General features: G+C 38.3%; 1 protein-coding gene across 1 annotated transcript; it reads right to left on the bottom strand.

The window, feature by feature from the left end:
• Positions 1-2,376: 2,376 nt before the first annotated feature.
• Positions 2,377-3,312, bottom strand: LOC126079575 (olfactory receptor 1013-like). The gene has a single exon (XM_049890669.1). It carries the CDS (start codon positions 3,310-3,312, stop codon positions 2,377-2,379), a length of 936 nt encoding a protein of 311 aa, XP_049746626.1.
• Positions 3,313-23,611: the final 20,299 nt, after the last annotated feature.

Consider the following 23,611-nt stretch of genomic DNA (forward strand, 5'->3'; position numbering starts at 1 on the left):
CCTTTCAAATGTTATTAGCATAGTAAGGTCCATCCTAATCACTGTATTTAAATTCCATTCCCACCCTACCCCTGCACTCTTCTTCCTTCCGTCTGTACTCAGACTCTCCTCCAGACTTACTGTCTTCCCTCCAACTCCTGCTCATTAAAAATGAATTGTCTGTTCCTCACTCACCAGAATACAACATCCTCAAGGGCAGAAAGATGGGTCAGTTTTGTTTACTGCTATATCCCCAGATAAAGAGCAGTTCCTAGTAACTAAGCACACACACACGCACACATACACACACGCACACACACAGTTGCCATAGAGTCAATCCTGACTCATGGTGACACAAGTGTGGAGAACAGAACTGTGCTCTATAGGGTTTTCAATGGCTGATTATTTACAAGTAGCTTCTTAGGCTTTTCTTCTAGGCCTCTCTGAATAGATTCAAACTGCCAACATTTTGGTTAGCAGCCAAACATGTTAACTTTTGCACCAGACAGTGACTCTCTAGTGTAACTATTGGACTGCACCTCCAATTCTAGATGGGATCAGATAGATCTTGGTTGGAATACAATTGAGAAGGGAACTTATGTGCGTGTGTGCACATAGGAGTTTGGCACACAGTGATCCTTTGAAGGCCTGCCCAGACTCTGCAGCCCCATTCCAATTTCAGCTGAGGTCACAGAGAGGCCAAACCGCTTAGCTGGCCATGACCCCAGGTGCTTACCCTTTGTTGGCAAGGTCGATTCCTGGAAATGACACACAGTCACCTCTCTGGTGCTTTGACCTGCCTTAGTTAGAGGGGATATATGCATTTCCTCATCTGTCCGTTGGGACTTCTTCCACATAGCAGCCCAGAAATACTTACCTCAGCCCCCAAAGGCTCAATTAGATCTCACTTGGAGTTTAGGGATGGTACATTAATTAGAACAGGATGAAATGAGGAGTATTCTACTAAAACTAAAAGTTAACTTTTTTCTTTTTGATCTAAACCAGCATATAAACACTAAATGTGTCTGATAATAAAAATTCTCCAAATTTTACTAGTTAGATTTTCTAGAATGTATCATGTGGTCCATAATTTCGTTCCTTGTTCCCTCTGTCCAGGCTACTCTTCCTTGTCCTGTCCTTCAGCAAACTACTATCCATTCTTGGAAACCAGCGATAGGGCCTTTTTGTGTTGTAAAATCTCATGTCTTATACGTAAAAATATACTAGAATAAGAAAAGTGTGCATCACAAGGAAACAGTCTCTGTTACTTAAATATAAATTCATCATACATAAAACTGAACAAGCAAACAAATAAAAATATTTGTATACCTTAATAGTTATTAGAAGCCCTGGTGATGCACTGTTCAAGGTGCCCGACTGCTAACCTGAAGGTCAGCAGTTCCAACCCACCAGTCTCTTCTCAGGATAAAGATGGGCAGTCTACTACCTTAAATATTTACACACTTGGGAATCCAAAGTGGCAGTTCTACTCTGTCCTATAGGGACAATTTGAATCCGAATTGACTTGAAGACAATGGATTTGGTTTGATTTTGGGTTAATGGTTATAAATCACTACCTCCAATAAAGATTTTCACTCTACGTATTCCTTTAGATTTAACATATTTGTAATCTTTCTATTTTTGTCTCCTTTTCTGTGTATCCATCTCTATTTCCACCTCTCTCATACAGCTTCTATAACTTAGCTCTTGATTCTTTAATTGATGGAGAAAAAAAAAATTCTTTTCCTGAAAGCTCACAGTGCCTCTAACTAAAAGTGTTTGTTCCCTTCTGTGCCTATTGCCAATGAGACCTGTCATCTTTATGTCATGGTAAATCAAGAATCAGAATCAAACTTGTTTCTAAGGCCTTTTTACAGTAGGTATTTTCCGTACTACTTCCTAACTCACTCTCTCCCAATAAGTAGGATAAGGACCTTTGGAGTTGGGACTCCTGGATTTACATTCCTCCTCTCATCCATGGACTACAGGATTTGAAGCAAGACATTCAATCCATTTAATCTGAACAATGGTTCCATAACCAGCTGTATTATTCCTGTTTATAGATTAAAAACTAAACAGAGAGAACTTATGAACTTTCAAGTGGAAATAAAAAATTAGCTTTTAACCATCTCAGAATCCCAGCAGTTTAATAGACTCTGGTTTAAGCTAGAAGACAGCAGTTTTTCCAAATGCCGCAGTCCCATATATTTTAAAAATATATTGAAATACGTTAATACATGATTTAAAAAGACAAATGCAAAATGGTGTTTCTACATAACTTGATTATTTTTTATCTGTTTGCTCCTCTTTTAAATTTTGATTTCTAAGAGTATAGGCTGATAACAATGAAATGGAGGTAATGTTAACAAATAGCCATTGCTTACAAATTATTTTCACTTAAGAAAACTTTGCTCTGTCTAACATTTTCTTCAGGGCATATTTGACATCTTTATTCCTTAAGCTATAGATCAAGGGGTTCAACACCGGAAACACCACAGTACAGAGCACTGACACCAATTTATCCCGTTCAAGGGTATAGCTAGTGGTTGGCCTGGAGTAAATGAAGAGAATGGAGTCATAATACAAGGTGACAGCTGTCAGGTGAGAGCCACAAGTGGAGAAGGCCTTGAGGTGGCCTTGGGTGGAGCGAATCTTCAAGATGGCAGCGATGATGAAAAGGTAGGAGGCAACAATAAGTACAGTGGGAGCAATGACATTGGTGGCAAGTAAGAAATATAGCACAGCCTGATAACTGTCCTTTACATCACATGCCAACTTCACAAGTGGGGGAAGATCACAGAAGAAATCATCAATGATATTGTTGCTACAGAAGTTCAGAGTAAATGTTTCACTGGTGATGATGGTTGAGTTAATAAAGCCACCAAGGTATGAAGCTGCAACAAGACTGGTACATAACCTTGGGGACATAGCTTGGGAATAAATCAGGGGATTGGAGATGGCCACATAGCGGTCATAAGCCACGGCAGCCAACAAGTAACACTCACTATATCCCAGCCCAGTAGAGAAGAGGAACTGAGCCAGGCAGCCAGCAAAGGAGATGCTTTTGTCCTCAGAGATGCAGGTCACTAGGATCTTCGGGGTGTAGACAATGGAATACCAGACATCCAGGAATGACAGGTTCCCAATGAAGAAATACATGGGTGTGTGGATCCGTGAATCAGCACAGATCGGAGAAATCAGGGTGATGTTCCCTAAGAGACTGATGACATAAATGACCAGGAAGATGAAAAAGAGCCCTCTCTGTAACCTCAAATCGACTGTAAACCCTAAAAGTATGAACTCCTTCACTTTGGTAAAATTTTTCTCTTCCATTGATTTTGGGATTCAATTGTTCCTTTCTGTGAAAGAATTAATAAATAGGTCATGAATTAAAATATTAGAATTTTCCTTGTCTCATACTTTGCCACTTTGATCATAAGAAATCCAACTGATGCCCATAAAGTTGTTCTTTTTGAGATGTGTTCCTGGTGACCTTGATGTTATTCCTTTTGGCACAGCTGGGAAACCAGTTCCACGCTATGGTCTTAAGAGCTCAGTTATTATGTATCTAACATTGTGTGTATCACCTTATATTTTCAATTCAGCTTTTCTTCCTTTTGAGGAGACAGTGATTTGAATAACTTTCTTTTTTGGCCACACTTAGGTGATTGAGGACCATGTGATGGACATAAAAATGAAAGTTTGAAAGAATGCTCTGATAACTTTTCATTTCTTTGAGTTCTTTGTCTTTCTTTCACAGAATTACATACAGAAGCTTAATCTTATTATTCTAACTGAGTTTTGAAATGTCTTTGAAAGCTCACTAAACTGTACTATTTTTGAAGGCAATAAAAAAACAAAAAAAACAAACCCAGTGCTGTCGAGTCAATTCGGACCCACAGCGACCCTATAGGACAGAGTAGAACTGCCGCATAGAGTTTCCAAGGAGTGTCTGGAGGATTCGAACTGCCGACCCTTTGGTTAGTAGCTGTAGCACTTAACCACTATCCTACCAGGGTTTCCAAAACTGTATTTTATTCCTCTTTTTATCTCCAAAACCAAGCCCGAATTTTGTCATAGTGTATAAATTGTTGAACAAAAGACTAGGTGTACTTAGATAACTGGAATTTGAGCCATGGCTACTTTTTATGATCCCCAAATATATACTCTGGAGAGAAGTGACAATACTAAGTTATGTATGATTATGTTCATAATGCAGGTTGCATTTTCAAAAGAATGAAGAGTTCTTGAAACTTGGCTGGATGAATGGTTTTGGGAAGTTATGGAATGTAGTCTCTGAAAGCCCTTAGAGGTAGAAGTGGGAGATTGGGCTATTGCCCACCATGGGGGAAGAGCTGTCTCAGCTTCTGTTACAGCCTCGAAGACCTCGACTACAACCTACCACAATAAACTCATTGCTATTGAGTCAATTCCAACTCACAGCCACTCCACAGGACAGAATAGAACTGCCCCATAGAATTTCTAAGGAGAGCCTGGTAGATTCAAATTGCTGACCATTTGGTTAGCAGGCAAGCTCTTAACCACTGCACCACCAGGGCTCAAAGAAGAGCTAAATCACAATAGCAAGGATTCTGGATTGGCAGGAGATGTTAAATTTTTTGCTAATAGGTCTACTACTTGAAAATATCTTATGCTAGGGGAAATAAAAAATCTTGCTTTGGCCATTATGCCACGCCATGGACTTAATAGAGCTGGAAAAATAAAGAATATTCTCTTGGAACTTAATCTATTTGATGAGAGAAAATTTCTTTCCACTACAGTGATTTTTTTTTTCCTTAGTTGCCATCGAGTCAAGTCACTAGAGTGGTAAAAAGTTATAATTTTCAAGTTTTAGAACACGTTTTAATGCCATAATTATTGTTAAAGTCAATGAGGTGGATTGATACAGTGGTTGCAACAATGGGTTCAAGCATAACAATTGTGAGGATGGTGCAGAACAGGGCAGTATTTCATCCTGTTGTACATAAGGTTGCTATGAGTCAGAATCGACTGGAAGGCATCCAACAACAATAACAACAACATTGTTAAAGTAGAAGTTGTTCATAACAACAAAAAGAGGATTGGAATATGTTACATTTAAGTGCCGTTTGTATTTCAAGATTGTTGGTGCTAAGGTCATTTTTAACAAAGCATAGGTCATTTTTAATAAAGCATGTGTCTAGAAGCAGCTTAGAGCCTAGAATCAGGAGGTATTTGTTTTGATCTTAGATGGTCACTGACAATTAAAAAAAAAAAAATCATGCCCTTTGGAACTCTACTTTCTTCCCAGTCTTTCTTATTTTAGTAGACCTTCATGAATTCAAATGAGATCACATGTGAAAAAGCACATTTAACACTAGATGTTAAAAACTGGGAATTACATTTTCTAAAATTTCACAAGTTCTTCATCTCAAATCCTCCCTCAGATATAGTTGCTTTAAATTCCAAAGATTTCCAACTGTATCCATGATATAACTCCCAGAGTTTCTAGTTTTCTCTTGCAGAAACTATTCCTTCCTTACTGTGGAGATTTTACACAAGCTGAGCAATTGCTGTTTATTTACAGAGGCCAAATTAGGAGTTAAAATTGCAAGAGATAATTCTCTTCTAGCCTCTCATTTTCCTCTACAGTTATTAAAGTATAAAACAAATATGTGTGAATATACACATATATGGAAATTTTTTTCAAAGCTTTTACATATTAAAAAGGGTTTAAGGTTGCTTCCCCATACATCTGTCAATTTGTTGTACTATGTTGTCTTGTGTGTTGCTGTGATGCTGGAAACTATGTCACAGGTATTTCAGATACCAACAGGATTACCCATGGTGGTCAGGTTTCAGGGGAACTTCCAGACTAAGACAGACTAGGAAAAAAGGACCTGGCCATTTACTTACGAAAATATTGGCCAGCGAAAACCTTATGAATAACTGTGGAATATTGTCTGATACAGCCCCTTAAGATATAGCCCCCTCAGGTTGGGGGAAAAAAAAAAAAAACCAAACCCATTGCCGTTGAGGGAAGGCACTCAAAATATCACTGGGGAAGAGCTGCCTCCTCAACTTAAAGTCAACTTTAGTTATGCGGGTGGAGTAAAGGTTTCAGGACCTTCATCTGCTGATGTGGCGTAACTCAAAATGAAAAGTTACAGCTACAATCATCCATTAATAATTGCAAAGTGGAATGTTAGGTCAGAAAAAAGGAGGAAGACCCTCAATGAGACAGATTGACACAGTGGCCACAGCAATGGGCTCAAGTATAGCAGCGCTTGTGAGGATGGTGCAGGACCACGCAGTGTTTCCTTCTGTTGTACATTGGGCCTCTATGAGTTGGAGCCAACTCAATGGCACCTAACAGCAACAACAGCAAGGTGGCTTACTATGATACCTAGGATGCAGGTAAATACATTTATTAAGAAGTTATGAAAAGCAAAAAAAGAACAGTATATGAAATGGAAGCAGAGATAAAACCTACACAAAATCACACAGAAAGTCCTATTCACTGTTCTTGGTGGACCACAAATTTGACTCATAATTCCTGCAGCCCATATACATACTTTGCATTGTCTATAACGCCAAACCAAAGAAAACAAAACAATACAAACCCTCAATCAAAAAGCTAGTCAACATATTATCATTCTTGATACAAACTTTAGAAATCATTTCTCTAGAGCTTCTGTTGCAGGATAAGGCTTCTCAGCTTAGGACCAAGTCCTGTTAAGTTCTTGCCTTCTACTGACCAGGAATGACCAGGAGAGGCTCATAAGTTCCACATGAACAAAGATTTATTAGTGACAGAGAAAAAAACAAAGGCTCGTGAGGGAGGGACAGAGAGGGGCTTCTGCCTATGCTAACCTCCAGTCTCTCCCTGAATGGAGGATTTCCTGGAGTTTATAAGGGGTTTTAGGCAGGAAGAACCTCATGTTTTATTCATTGCTTTCTGGGGAAAAAGGTGAGGCTTTCTGCGAAATAAGGGGTTAAGAAATTAGGTGTGTGGGCATCTGGAATCGAAGGTGGAGTCAGTTTGGGCAATGTCACGTCACCACTGTGCAGTCTTAGTGGCCACTTGACAAGACTGTAAGGTTGCACACATTCTCACTGCATATGCCCCGGGAATCAGCTGATTTTGTTCATCTTTGGAAAGCAGCTTGGAGGGAAGATATGTGGAACTTCATGCATCAGAGTCCAGGATGTGAGTTACCTTGTAACACCACCCCCTATGGTGGGGTCCTGAAAAACAACTTACAAGAGAGGTATGCAGGATGCCACCCCCATAGTGGGGTCTTGAAAAACAACCTGGGAGAGAGATATGTAATACTTTGTTCATCACGGGCTGCATGCGCGGGTTGTCTTGTAACATCCCTCATGGGATAGAGTCCCAGATCAATGGGCCTGTTATTCCGGCCTTGAGGCTCTCCAGCCTTCTGTCCCTTATAAAGAGAATGATTGAAATATAGAGTATGATATATTTAACACTTATAAGGAGAATGATTGAAATATAGAGTATAATATATTTAATACCATTTTTATGTATATAGATACAAGGACCGTGTTTTTGAGCTACATTTATTTGCCATTACTCTGTGGAATTAAAGCTAGCTGCATTCGAGGGATGCTGAGAAGCTTTCTCCTCACAAAACATCTCCCTGTCTATCAGACATCTTCTTTAACCAGGAACCCTCTTTCAGAAGTAGCTGCCTCTGGAGTGATCACACAGAAAGGAGCTGACCTCCTACTGATTTCTCAGTTCTTCTCAAGGATTAACCCAAGTGTGCAGTTTGGTTTGGTACCTTCATCAGATACTTCTTAAACCATATATTAATGATGAATGTACACTATTATCCCAAAGGGATGTGTAATCACACTCCCTCTCGTAAGGAAATTTTATGCCAGAAACTGCCTAATATAGAAAATGAGGCATTTTGAAGTTAGGAAAATACTGACCCATTTGAAGTTTTCTACACTTTGGCTTACTCTAAGGTCTAATGCTGCCCTTGAATGGTAAGAGTGGAGACCCAACTGCAGAGGCTTTGTGAGAATGAAGGCATCTCCCAAGTAGACATCACCTACACCTCTAATTCCTTGCTTCCCTAGAAGAGAAAATAAGTCCTGAAGAGAGGACATTTGGGAATGCTTATCTTTCTTCACCAATTATTATAGAAAAGATAATCTTATTTTGTTTCATGAAGTATAATTGTTATATGGCTTCCTTACACTAATAATTTTTTTTTTATCTTTCGTCCATATTGTGACATATTGTCCTTCTTCCCCAGATTAATTAAATGCAATGCTTATTGTCAGGAATATAAAACAGTCGTTTCATTAGAATTTCACCTGAAATTCAAAATTTCCCACATTACCTTAGAATACAAAGTGCCTTCTCCTCCTTCCACAAGCATCTTCTTCCTAGCATGGAGAACATATATGCTCGAGCATCCCTTTGGGATATACCGCTGAAAACAAAAGAGAATCCTCAAGTGCTGTTCCAGTGCCAAGTGACCAACTACAATGCTCAACTGGCTTTCTGGAAGGATATGGGGAAAGATTATCCTGAAAGTAATTGTTTCAATTAACCCGAAAACTCTGCTGATTGAAGAGTTTCATTTATGCATTTGAGATAAAAACAAGACAAAAACCAAAACAGAATAATCAGCAGACAGTAGATGCTCAAGAATTATTTACAATTCAAAATAATTTTAATATAACTATAATGATGATGAAAATACCATAGAATTTGGGTCCTGAAACATGTTGAATACTACTTAAAAAAACTGACTCACTTTACGAACAAAGGAATTGAGAGACAGAAAATTTAATGGTTCACTGACAGCGATATCATTAGTGTAAATTTTATCTCTACATCAGACCATATTTATTTGTCAGAACAAATTAGGCAGGTGGAATGAGCAGGGCCAGACAGCACAGGGACTGTGTAGCCAATATAAAAGATTTTAGAATATAGCTTAAATTCAATGGAGCACCATTGAATCATTTCAATCAGGTGCACAAATTGGTCAAACAAAATTTATCAAGAAAAAGATTTCTGTTTATAACGTGCGTGAAGGCAGAGAGAGCAGTTTAGTCAGAGGACTATCACAGCAGCCGAAGAGAGTGCTGATGGCACTTGGGCTGGATTAATAACCCACTAACGGGTTAATAGCAGTGGGTTTTATGAAAAATAGATGAATCTGAGATATTGGGAAAGTAATACACACGGGAGTTTGTGATAATAACTTTGAATCTCCAAATACCCCTGAAATTTTCTTGCCTGATAAATCAGCCCCTCCTCCTCTATCTCAGGGAAATGGTTTTACCCAACAAAATGAAATAAAAAGGAACAAACCTTTCAATGATTTTGTCTAAGAGAGTTGACTTGCAAGGGATGCAAGTGTCTTCTAAGTCCCAACCACGACACTCTTCTTTGCTTCTAGGCACAAAGGAGAGTTAGATTCAATCATAGACCGGATGAACAAAGCAGACACAATCTTTGTTCTAGGGCTACTTATTATAGTTTAAGGAAAGCAATTGCTTAGTATGATTGTACGAGTTGACACGACTCACTCAAGACCATGAAAAGAGTTAATGGCAGAGCTGGGATGATCAACACTCCTTGTTTTGCCTTATGTTCTTTAGCACTTAGTCCTCCATCCTCCTTTTCACCTGAATGGCTTTATCTTTCTTTATTAGAGCAGAGATTACTAATGTTGGGTCCCTTGATCATTAGGGAGTATATAGATAGTCTTCAAGGGGTCAAATATGTCCTCTAAAGATGTGACATGGCAGTTTTGTCAGTATGCATATGTGTTCAAGAGGGCCGATAGCTTCTATTGGATTCTCAGTAGGGTTCATAGGTCAGAGCCTTTGAGCTACAGGCTTTTATTTGCATTCCTCAAACTAAAAGCCTTCCAGGATGATGCATACACTTCCTGAAATGCATATTACCAGAAGAGTTGGAGTAATAAAAGGGAAATCAGATGAAATTTCCTTTATATTTCCAGAGAACTTTGATCTTGTAGACTTGGAAATAGTTGTCAGCCAAACGTTAAAACCATTTCACATTTTATTATTCTGAAAATAAATAAAAGAGGAAGAAAACTAGACTTAAATAGTGTGAAACATTGTCAAGGAAAGGGAGTAGGTAAGACTATACTGCTATTTCACTGTAAACATTGTCAGGGAAAAAAAAAAAAGAGAAGGCCTTCCTAAATTTCCTAAATGGAAGATTATTGGTTTTAGGTGAACTTCCATAAGACTGACTGTAATTCACACGTGTGAAATAACAGCATACATGAACACAAAAATTCTGGAACAATAATTTATTCTTTCATTTATAATTCAAAAGAATGTTCCTTTCCTCAGGGAGTTTACCCTCTACTGAGTGGCATACTAGATGTTCACCAAACCCATCTACTCTTTCTGAACACTCAGGAAGACTACATTTCCCAGCATGCTTTGTATTTAAGCTAAGACCATGTGACTACATGTGGCCAATGGGATAGGGACAAAAATGAGTAACATCATTTCAGTTTCTGGCCATAAAATTTCCTAAAGAATCATCCATCCTATTCTGCTGAACCATAGTAGTTATGTATTGGGTCTAGGTACATCAAAAATTGGAAGGAAACTGATCTTGAAGTCAGTGTTTAGAGGAAAGATGAAACTTCTCAAGAACTTGAATTGTAACATAGTCCTTTCCAATAAAGGAGTTTTGGTCATTCATTTAAAATCAAACAAATATATATGTATGTGTGTGGGTGTATGTGGGGGTGTGTGTGTGTGTATCCTCCACCCAACTAGGATTGCCATTGGTTAAAAAACAAAACAAACAAAAATGTAGTTCCTACCCTCAAAGTAAGGAGCCTTGGTGGCACAGTGGTTAAGTGCTCACCTGCTAACTGCAAGGTAGGTGGTTTGAACTAACCAGCTGCTGCATGGCAGAATGGCGTGGCACTCTGCTTCTGTAATGATTACAGCCTTAAAATCCCTCTGGGGCAGTTCTACTCTGTCCTATAGGGTTGCTATGAGTTAGAATTGACTAGACAGCAATGGGTACTCTCAAGATGGTTCAGTGGGCGAATTGCCGCCTTCCATGCTGGACACCTGGATTCATTTCCCACCAGCGCGCCTCAGGCACAACCACCATCCATCTGTCAGTTGAGGCTTGCATGTTGCTTTGATACTGAATAGGTTTCAGTGGAGCTTCTAGACTATGACAAACTAGGAAGAAAAGCCAATCAGTGGACTCCTGAAAATCAGCCAATGAAAACCCTATGGATCGCAGCTGCTCAAGCAGAGTTTTGTCCTTGTATGCACAGAGTTGCCATGATTAGGGGCCAACTACATGGCAGCTGACAGCAACAACCTTCAGGAAGAGATCCTAGTGGTAAAATATTGTAATTGCAAGGAAGCTTTTATAATTTCTTTTTTCTTCACAAATGTAAATTTAAAAACTCTGTTAAAAGGAAATTATCTCCTCTGAAGAGAGCTAAATTTGAAGGGAGTTGGATGTGGAGTGGAAAGTTAAAGGGGCATTCATCATTTTCTTCTATGTGCTTTCGCCATCTTGTGATGGATTAAAGCAGTGCCACGTGATTAGTGTGTCTATCCATGTGCTCCATAAACAAACACCTCCCATGAGCCAGGCTCTGCTGTTTTAAATGTTTTTTATAAAGTTCACTTCCTCAATGCATCCATGACCAAAAATCCCTACTTTGTAACACTTATGCTGCTATAAAATTTATATGTATTTGTGATTGAAAATGTGTTTGTTTTCTCCCTAAACTCTAAAACCTATTGCTTTTGAGTTGATTCCAACTCATAGTGACCCTATAGAACAAAGTAGAGCTGCCACTTGGGGTTTCCAAGGCTGTAATCTCTATGGAAACAGACTGCGACAGACTGCCACATCTTTCTCCCATGGAGAGGCTGGGTGGTGGGATCACCAACCTCTCTCAGTTAGAAGCCAATCATTTAACAACAGTGCCACCAGGGCTCCTTCCCTAAGCTCTGAGCCTCAGGTAAACCAGCTGTGTACCTGCTTTTGATCACAGTGTCTGTCCTCTATCCCTGCCCAAGCATAGCCCCCTGTGTACACCTAGCACAGTGCTTAGATCTGATTCTGACTCATAGCAACTCCATTTGACAGAGTAGAATTGCCCCATAGGCTTTTCTTAGCTGTAATCTTTGTAGAAGCAGATGGCCAAGTGTTTCTTCTTTGGAGTTGCTGCACGGGTTCGAAACTTTAAACTTTTAGTTAGCTGCTGAGTACTTAACCATTGTACCACCAGAGCTCCTTCTTTTCACATTAAAAAAAAAAAAATTGGCGTCAACTCGATTCTGACTCATAGTGACCCTATAGTACAGCATAGAACTGCCACATAGGTTTTCCAAGAAGTGGCTGGTGGATTCAAACTGCCAACCTTTTGGTTAGCAGCCATAGCTCTCAAGCACTACGTCACCAGGATTTCATTTTAGCCCTTGATAAATATTTATTCAGTTAACTGATTCAGAATCATCTCGAAGTTATTTTTTTAAAATACTGAAAAAAAAAAAGGTCACAGGACAGTGTGCACAATATCACCCCATTTGCCTGTTCTTTTTAGGTGCCTTCCACTGGATTCCAACTCATAAAAACCCTATGTACAACAGAGGAAACACCACTCAGCCCTCTGTCATCCTCACAATTGTGCTATGCTTGAGCCCATTGTTGCAGCCACTGTGTCAATCCATTTTGTTGAGGAGCTTTCTCTTTTTCACTGACCCTCTACTTTTCCAAACATGATGTCCTTCTCCAGGAACTGATCCCTTCTGATAACATGTCCCAAATACCTGAGACTAGTTTCAAAATCTTTGCTTCTAAGGACCATTCTGGTTGTGCCTCTTCCAAGATAGATTTGTTCATTCTTTTGGCAGTCCATGGTATATTCAATATTCTTTGCCAATAACACAATTCAAAGGTGTCAATTCTTCTTCTGGCTTCCTTATTCACTGTCCAGCTTTCTTATGCAAATGAAGTGATTGAAAAGAGCATGGCTTGGGTCAGGTGCACCTTAGTATTCAAGGCGACATCTTTGCTTTTCAACACTTTAAAGAGGTCTTTTGAAGCAGGTTTACCCAATGTAATGTGTCTTTTGATATCTTGACTGCTGCTTCCATGGGTGTTGATTGTGGATCCAAGTAAAATGAAATCTTTGACAGCTTTGATCTTTACCCTGATTATCATGATGTTACTTATTGGTCCAGTTTGAGGACTTTTGTGTTCTTTATGTTGAGGGGTTGAGGTGTGATTCATACTGAAGGCTGTAGTCTTTGATCTTCATTACTAAGTGCTTCAAGTCCTTTTCACTTTCAGCAAGCAAGCCTGCGTCATCTACATAACACAGGTTGTTAATGAGTCTTCCTCCAATGCTGATGACCTGTTCTTCTTCACAGAGTCCAGCTTCTTGGATTATTTGCTCAGCATACAGATAGAATAGGTATGGTGAAAGGATACAACCAGGATGCACACCTTTTCTAACTTTAAACCACACAGTATTTGCTTGTTCTGCTCAGATGACTGCCTCTTGATTGGTGTACAGGTTACTTAAGAACACAATTAAGTGTTCTGGAGTTCCCATTCTTGGCAATGTTATCTGCAATTTGTTGTGATCCACATTATCAAATACTTTGCATAGTCAATAAAACACAGGTAAATGTCTTTCTGGTATTCTCTGCTTTCAGCCAGGATGAATCTGGAATCAGCAACAATATTCCTAGTTCCACATCCTCTTCTGAATCCTGCTGGAATTTCTGGCAGTTCCCTGTCGATATACTGCTGCAGTTGCTTTTGAAATATCTTCAGCAAAATTTTATTTGCATGTGATATTAATGATACTGTTCGATAATTTCCACATTCTGTTGGATCACCTTTCTTTGGAATAGGAATAAATATGGATCTCTTCCAGTTGGTTGGCCAGGTAGCTGTCTTCCAAATTTCTTGGCATAGATGAGTGAGCACTTCCAGTGTTGCAACCGTTTGTTGTAACACCTGTATTGGTATTCTGTCAATCTCTGGAGCCTTGTTTTTCACCAGTGACTTCAGTGCAGCTTGGACTTCTTCCTTCAGTACCATCGGTTCCAAATCATAGGCTACCTTCTAAAATATTTGAACATTAACAAGTTCTTTTTGGTACAGTGACTCTGTGTATTCCTTCCATCTTCTTTCGATGCTTTATGTGTCGTTCAATATTTTCCCTGTAGAATTCTTCAAAATTGCGACTCGAGTCTTCTATTTTTTCTTCAGTTCTTTCAGCTTGAGAAATGTTGAGCATGTTCTTCTCTTTTGGTTTTCTAACTCCAGGTCTTTGCCCATTTCATTATAATACTTTAATTTGTCTTCTAGAGCTCCCCTCCCATCCCTACTTCATCATTTCTTCCATTGCCTTTAGCTACTCTATAATCAAGAGCAAGTTTCAATGTCTCTTCTGAGAAACATTTTGGTCTTTCCTTTCTTCCCTCTTTTTAATGACATTTTTGTTTCTTCATGTATGATTTCCATGATGTAATCCCACAACTTGTCTGTTCTTAAGTCATTAGTGTTCAATGAGTCAAAACTATTCCTGAGATGGCTTAAAAATTCAGGTGAGATATACTCAAGTTCATACTTTGGCTACTTTGGACTCGCTCTAATTTTCTTCAGCTTCAACTTGAACTTGCACCTGAGCAATTGATGGCCTGTTCTGCAGTCAGCGCTCTACCTTGTTCTGACTGATGATATTGAGCTTCTCCATCATATCTTTGCACATATTTCGTCAATTTGAGTTCTGTGTACTGTGTATTCTTTCTGACAAGCTCCACATGTATAATCACCACATATGCTGTTGATATAAGGTATATGCAATGAAGAAGTCATTCATTTTGCAAAATTCTATCATGCCATCTCCTGCATCATTTCTATCACTGAGGCCATATTTTCCAACTACTGATCCTTCTTCTTTGTTTCCAACTTTTGCATTCCAATCACCAGTAATTATGAATGCATCTTGGTTGTAAGTTTGACCAATGTCAGACTGAAGAAATTAGTAAAATCATTAATTTCTTAACCCTTGGCATTGGTAGTTGGTGTGTAAATTTGAATAATAGTGCTGTTAACTCCTCTTCCTTGTAAGCATATAGATATTATCCTGTCACTGACAGTGTTGTACTTCAGGATAGATCTTGAAATGTTCTTTTTAATGATGAATACAATGTCATTCCTCTTCAAGTTGTCATTCCCAGCATAGTAGACAATATGACTGTCCTATTCATAATGGCCAATACCAGTCCATTTCAGCTCACTAATGCCTAGGATATCAATGTTTATGCCTTCCATTTCATTTTTGATGATTTCCAATTTTTCTAGATTCATACATTATACATTCCATGTTCCAGTTATTAATGTATGTTTGTAGCTGTTTCCTTCCCATTTTGAGTTGTGCCACATCAGCAAATGAAGACCCCAAATGAAGACTTCATCCATGTCATTAATATCAACTATACTTTGAGGAGACAGCTCTTCCCCAGTTGTATTTTCAGTGCCCTTCAACCTGAAGAAATCATCTTCTGGCACTATATGAGACAATGTCCCACTGCCATTCATAAGGTTTTCACTGGTCACTTTTTTCAGAAGTGGACTGCTAGGTCCTTTTTCTAGTCTGTCTTAGTTTGGATCCTCTGCTGAAACCAGTCCAACGTGTGTGGCCTGCTGGTATTTGAAATACTAGTGGCATAACTTCCAGCATCACAGCAACAGGCAAGCTACCATAGACTGACAGAGCATGAGGCTAAAAAAAATACTTATGTATAAACCTAACAAAATCTGTACAGGACTTATATACTAAAAATTACAAAATGCTAATGAAAGAAAGCATAACCCAGTGCTGTCTAGTCGATTCATAGAGGATATAAATAAATAAATGTATCTGTTCATGGATTGGAGTCCTGGTGCCACAGTGGTGAAGAGCTACAGCTGCTAACCAAAAGGTCAGCAGTTTGAATCCACTGGCCACTCCTTGGAAACCCTTTGAGGCAGTTCTACTCTGCCCTATAGGGTTACTATGAGTCAGAATTGACTCAATGGCAACGGGTTTGACTTTTTTTTTGGTTTATGGATTGGTAGGCTCAATGTAATAAAATGTTAGTTCTCCTCATATTGATATACAGGTTTAACAGAATTTGTTTCAAAACATCTGCAATATTTTTAGTTGTAGATATTATCACAAATTTAATATAGAAAGCACAGAACTGTAATTTTTTTAGCTAATACAATCCTGAAAGGAAGAATAAAGTAGAATACATTATTACACCTGGTTTTGAGACTTATTATGTAGCTAAAGTAATAAAAAAAAAAAAGTATTAAGGACTCTGTTATTCGTGGAAGGATAGGCATAAAGATGGAACAGATTAGAGAACTCAGAAATACGTCTATAAATATACAACTGACTGATTGTTTCCAAAGGAGCAAAAGCAATTCCAGAGAGGAAGGATAATGTTTTTAACAAATGGTGCTGGTGCAATTGGATATCCATAGGCAAAAAAGGAACCTCGAACTAAACCTCAGAGCTTTTGCAAAATTAATGGAAAATGGATTATAGATTTACATGTAAAATGTAAAACTATAAACATTTCAGATAATGTATCTTTTAGGTGACAACATTGGGACCTAGGGCTTGGTCAAGAGTTCTGAGACATGATACCAAGAGCACGATCCATAAAAGAAAAAAAAAAAATGAGTACATTGAACATCATCAAAACTAAAACCTTTTACTCTGTGAAAGACCCTGTTAAGAGGATGAGAAGTTGTGCTACAGACTGGGAGAAAATGTTTGCAAATCACATGTTTGACAAAGGACTCATATCTAAGGTATAGAAAGAACTTTTAAAACTCAGCATTAAAATCAATCAATCCAGTTAGAAAATGGGCAAAAGACATGGACAGGCATTCCACAAAAGAGGCATATATGGTGGCAAAGAAGCACATGAAAAGCAATCAGCATCATCAGCAAAATGCAGATTAAGGACACAATGAGATATTACTACACACCTATCAGAATGGGTATACATATTAAAAAAAAAAAAAAAAAACAGCAACAATACCCAAGTGTTGGTGAGTGTTGTAGGCTGGGCTCTCCAGAGAAGCAAAACCAGTAAAGCATATAAATATATATATTTAGAGAGAGATTTATATCAAGAAAATGGCTCAAGTGGTTGTAGATGCTAGAAAGTCCTAAATCTGTGGATCAGGCGTCTCCTGATGCACGTAGTAATGGGGGCTGACAAACCCAAGATTGGCAGGTCAGAGAGCAGGGCTCTGGTTCACAGTCTGTGAAGATCAACAAATCCCAAAGATCAGCAGGCAAGACCACAAGTAAGCTGCTAGCACAAGTCCCAAGAACTGGAGATCAGATGAACAGGAGCCAACTGCAGGATCCAGAATGAGGAAAAGCCACAAGTCTTGCCAGAATATTCACTTATGTTCAATGCAGGCCGCTTGACCAAGGAAACTCCCTTTCAACTGATTGGCTACTCACAGCAGATCCCATCATGGAGGTGATCACATAATATCAAATCTCATTGTGAAAAAAAAAAACTCATTGTGAAAGCAATCACACCATCGTATGACTATCAAATCACTGAGGACTGTGGCCCAGCCAAGTTGATGGACAACCTTAACCATTACAATGAGGATGTACAGAAATTTAATCTCTCGTACATTGCTAGTTGTTGTTGTTGTTAGGTGTTGTAGAGTTGATTCTGACTCATAACAACCCTATGTACAACAGAACGAAACACTACCCAGTCCTACGCTATCCTCACAATTGTTGTTATACTTGAGTCTATTGTTATAGGCACTGTGTCAATCCATCTCGTTGAGGGTCTTCCTCATTTTTGCTGACCTTCTGCTTTACCAAACATTATGTCCTTCTGCAGGGTCTGGCCCCTCCTGATAATATGTCCAAAGTATGTGAGACAAATTCTCGCCATCCTTGCTTCTAAGGAGCATTCGGTTGTATTTCTTCCAAGACAGATCTGTTCATTCTTTTTGCAGTCCATGGTATATTCAATATTCTTCACCAATGCTACAATTTGAAGGCATCAATTCTTCTTCTTTCTTCCTTATTCATTGTCCGGCTTTCACATGCATACGAGGTTATTGAAAACACCATGACTTGGGCCAGGAGCATCTTAGTGTTCAAGGTAACATCTTTGATTTTCAACAATTTAAAGAGGCCTTTTGATTTCTCGACTGCTCCTTCCATAGGTGATGATTGTGATCCAAGTAAAATGAAATCTATGAGGACTTCGATCTTTTCTCTGTTTATCATGATGTTGCTTATTAGTCACTTTGTGAGAATTTTTGTTTTATGTCGAGGTGTAGTCCATACTGAGGGCTATGGTCTTTGATCTTCATCAGTAAATGCTTCACATCCTCTTCATTTTCAGCAAGCAAAGTTGCGTCATCTGTATAACGCAGGTTGATGAGTTTTCCTCCAATCCTTATGCCCCATTCTTCTTCATATACTCCACCTTCTAGGATTATTTTTTCAGCATACAGACGGAATAGGTATTGCTCGTGGGAATGTAAAGTGGTACAGTCACTCTGGAAAAGAGTTCAACTGTTTCTTTAACAAACTAAACACACACTTACCATTTTTGTTGTTGTTAGGTGCCATCAAGTCAGTTCCCACTCATAGCTACCCCATGTAAAACAGAAAGAAATGCTGCTCAATCCTGTTGTCTTCACAATCATTGCTATGTTTGAGCCCATCACTGTAGTCACTGTGTCAAGCCATCTCATTGAATGTCTTCCTCTTTTTCACTGTCCCCATACTTATCATACTCATAGTGACCCTACAGGATAGAGCAGATCTGCCCCATATGGTTTCCAAGGACTGCCTGGTGGATTTGAACTGCCGACCTTTTGGTTAGCATCTATAGTTATTAATCACTACACCACCAGGGTTTCCATATACTTACCATACAACCCAGCAATTGCACTCATGAGCAATTATGTTCACAAAAAACTAAGGTCTACACAAAAAGCTATATATAATTTTTCATAGCAACTTTTTTATTTTTAATACCAAAAACATAGCCAACCAAAATGTCCCACAATAGGTGAATGATTAAACAAACTGTGGTACAGTTACACCATGGAATACTAGTCTGCAATAAAAAGGAAAAACTATTGACTATGGGACAGCAGAATGGGTCACAGATGGCTACATGCCAGTCCACTGCCAAAGTAGCCAGAAGGTAACAGTCAGTAGTAACAAATGTAATATAAGACAATACTTTTATTACATATCCCAGGAATGATATTGATTAATTTTCAGCTATGAAATTTTCTAGCATCTTGGGAGTAATGGCAGAGTTATAACAGATATCAACAAAAGCCAAATGTAGGAAAAAGTAGATGGGTGTTTGAAGTCTTGGATCTGTCTTGATGAGTGGGATTAATCCAATATTACCCAACCTGCAGGTCACAAAGATCACTAGAAATACAATAAAGAGAACATACCAAAACTTGTGTTGGCTGCCAAATTTGAGAAGAAAGAATTCAGTCACTTCTGTGTCATTTCCTTGTGTCATGGCTACCAAAAATCTTGGAAGGACCGAGAAAAGAAGGCAAATCTTTGTGATGTCTTGAAATAAAAAGGCTCTTGTATTTTAGGTTACCTTTTTGACTTGGATTTTCATGACAAACACTCACAGCAATGTTTATTGATTCTCAAATTTTTTTTTCTATATTCTTGGCAAAACACCACCAGGTAAGCAGTGATCCTTGAACAATGAACTCATTTCAAAATGAAGAAGATTTTCGTAAAAGATGATTTCTAATCTGTGTGGTTCTAAGAAATACAGATGCTTTTCCATTGTATCAAACAAGTGTCCATATTTGCATACAGCAATATTTGAATATGATTATGTACCTTTCAACAAGTGGTAGTGTTTCTCAGGCATTTATAATTTTAATCATAGTCAAAAAAAAAAGTGCTGCTATAAATCATAGTCTAAGCTCTTGAAAAATAAGAATGGAATATAAAATTTTTAAGTTTAGGGCATAAAAGAAATTTCATAATCAATCAATCCAAATGAAGGTCAAAATTTCTGTATTAGAGAATAATACAAGGAAGGAAGATGAATAGAAATCACATTAGGTGGCATAAATAAATCCACATCTTTTTGTATTGAAAATAAATGTAAGAGGACTAAACTCACTGTTAAAATTCAGAGATGGTCAAAGTGGATTGTAAAAAATAAAAATGAAGCCATTTGGTATAATAGAAAAAATTGGAAACAAAATGAATGAGAAGTGATTAAGTCAATTCTGGCATGTAAAAGAATAGAATATTCTGTGACAATGAAAATTAATTCACTAGAGCTTCTTTTCTTAACCCAATTCTTAAAATCACTTTGATGAAAGAGCTAATTGATTAATCATAGTACAATATAATATTGGGGTTCAATTATACTGATGATATTTTACATCCACAGCTATTTGGTAGTTAGAAATGTTCATTGTTTATCCTATATGCCTTTTTTTAAATTAATGTTTATTGCACTTTAAGTGAAAGTTTACAAATCAGGTCAGTCTCTCATACAAAAATTTACATACACCTTGCCATATACTCCTAACTGCTCTTCCTCCAAAGTGACAGCACAGTTCTTCCCTCCACTCTCTCTCCTCGGGTCACTTAGGGTAGCTTCTTGCTCCCTTTGCCCTCTCATCCCCTCTCCAGCCAGGAGATGCCAACATAGCCTCATGTGTCCACTTGATCCAGGAAGCTCATTCTTCACCAGTATCATTTTCCATCCCCTATTCCAGTCCAATCCCTGTCTGAAGAGTTAGCCACTCTCCAAAGTGGGATGCAGAATATTTTCTTAATAGATTCTATTATGCCAATTGACTTAGGTGTCCCCTGAAACCATGGTCATCAACCCCCCCCCCCCCCCGCTATGCTGACCTTTAAAGTGTTCAGTTTATTCAGGAAACTTCTTTGCTTTTGGTTTAGTCCATTTGTGTTGACCTCTCCTGCATTGTGTACTGTCTTTCCCTTCACCTAAAATAAAATTTATCTACTATCTAATTAGTGAATACCCTCTCCCTTCCTCCCTCCCTCCCCCCTCTCTAACCATCAAAGAATATTTTCTTCTCTGTTTAAACTGCTTCTCCAGTTTTTAAAATAGTGGTCTTATACAATATTGTCCTTTTGCAATTCACTAATTTCACTCAGAATAATGTCTTCCAGATTTGTCCATGTTATGAAATGTTTCATGGATTCAACATTGTTCTTTATCGATGGATAGTATTCCATTATTTATCCATTCATCCATGGATGGGCACCTTGGTTGCATCTAACGTTTTAATATTGTAAACAGTGCTGCAATGAACATGGGTGTGAATATAGCTGTTTGTGTAAAGGCTCTTATTTCTCTAAGATATATTCCAAGGAGTGGGATTGCTGGATCGTATGGTAGTTCTATTTCTAGGTTTTTAAGGAAGTGCCAAATGAATTTCCAAAGTGTCTCTTTATTGGTGCATCTAGTCCATTTACATTCAGCGTAATTATAGATAGGTATGAGTTTTTCATTTTGATGCCTTTTTTTGTGTGTTGTTGACAATTTCATTTTTCCACTTACTTGTTTGTGCTGAGAAGTTTTTCTTTGTAAATTGTGTGTTCCACTTTTTCATTGTAGTTGAATTTGTTTTTGCTGAATCCTTACATTTATCTAGGTTTTTATTTTGAAGTATGGGATTGTTAGTCATCTTTGTGGTTACCTTAATATTTACCCCTATTTTTCTGAGTATAAACTTAACTCGTATCTCCCTCTATCGCCTTGATTTCCTCTCCATATGTAAGATCTGTGTCTCCTGTATTTAGTCCCTCTTTATTGATTATTGTCATCTTTTACATAATAACATCAATGCTTCCCTGTTTTGAGCATTTTTTAAATTAGACTTATTTTGTTTTATTTTTGTGATTTCCCTGAGTTGATATCAGGATGTTCTGTTCTGTGTCCTTGTCTTGTGTTGATATCTGATATTATTGATTTTCTGACCAAAGAATTTCCTTTCATAATTCTTGTAGCTTTGGTTTGGTTTTTGGAAATTCTCTAAGCTTGTGTTTATCTGTAAATGACTTAATTTCACCTTCATATTTGAGAGAGTTTTGCTGGATATATGATTCTTGGCTGGCAATTTTTCTCCTTTAACACTCTATATATGTCATCCCATTGCCTTCTTGGCTGCAGGGTTTCTGCTGAGTAGTCCAAACTTATTGATTCTCTTTTGTAGGTGACTTTTTATTTATCCCTGGCTGCTTTCAAAATTTTCTCTTTATGTTTGGTTTTGGCAAGTTTGATGATAATATGTCTTGGTGATTTTCTTTTGGGATTTATCTTGTAAGGGGTTCGATGAACATCTTGGGTAAATATCCATTCATCTTTCATGACGTCAGGGAAGTTTTCTGCCAACAGTTCTTCAACTATTCTCTCTGTGTTTTCTGTTATCCCTCCCTGTTCTGGAATTCCAATCACATGCAAGTTATTCTTCTTGACATAGTCCCACATGATTCTTAGACTTTCTTCATTTTTAAAAATTCTTTTATCTGATATTTCTTCAAATATATTGGTTCCAATTGCCTTATCCTCCATCTCCCTAATTCTGCATTCCAATTCTTCAATTCTGCTCCTCTGACTTACTATTGAGTTGTCTAGTTCTGTAATTTTATTGCTAATCATTTGAATTTCTGAATGCTGTCTCTCTATGGATTCTTGCAGCTTATTAAATTTTTCATTATGTCCTTGAATAATCTTTTTAATTTCTTCAACTGCTTCATCTGTGTGTTCCTTGGCTTTTTCTGTACGTGTCTTATTATCATTTCTGATGATGTCCCTGATGTCTTCAAGTGTTCTGTATATTAGTCTTTTATATTGTACATCCAGCAATTCCAGGAGTATATCTTTATCCAGGAGAGATCTTGATTTTCTGTTCTGGGGGTTTGTAGAAGCAATCATGGTCTTCTTCTTTGTGTGATTTGATATTGACTGCTGTCTCCAAGCCATCTATAAGTTATTGTAATAATTTATTTTCTATTAGCTCACCGAGTCTTATCTTCTTGTTTTGTTTTGTTTCAATATACCCAGATGGGCTACTAGAGTGTGCTAACTTGATTTTTGAAGCCTTTGAAGCACTTACATCCTCTTACAGGATAGTTAGAACTGTTACCAGGTATATGAGCCTATGAGTCCACTCACTATTCTTGAATAGAATCAGCTCAGGTGTCCTGATGGTCAGTCACCTAGTGTGTGTGTGATGTAGGCTCTCACCTACTATCTTAGAGGAGTAGTGGTGATGGTTGCATGCCCTGGTTTCCGGTGGCAGCAGGGGTCACACTCTGAGGAGGGCATGGTGCTGACAGTCTTCCCCCAAGTGCCAGTAAGGAAGGAGTGTCTCAGTTTCCTAGAGTGTTCTGGTGGGTGGGCTCTGCAGCTGTGCCTTAGGCACCCAGTGCTTGTACCAGGAAAGACTGGTAGGCATCTCTATCCTCAGACCCCTTTCATGGGTGGCTAGGTGGTGTGGATGGAGCCTCAGCCCTCAGTTTTCTGCTGTGGG

This window comes from Elephas maximus, chromosome 7, assembly GCF_024166365.1.
Source record: "Elephas maximus indicus isolate mEleMax1 chromosome 7, mEleMax1 primary haplotype, whole genome shotgun sequence".
Taxonomy (NCBI): Eukaryota; Metazoa; Chordata; class Mammalia; order Proboscidea; family Elephantidae; genus Elephas; species Elephas maximus.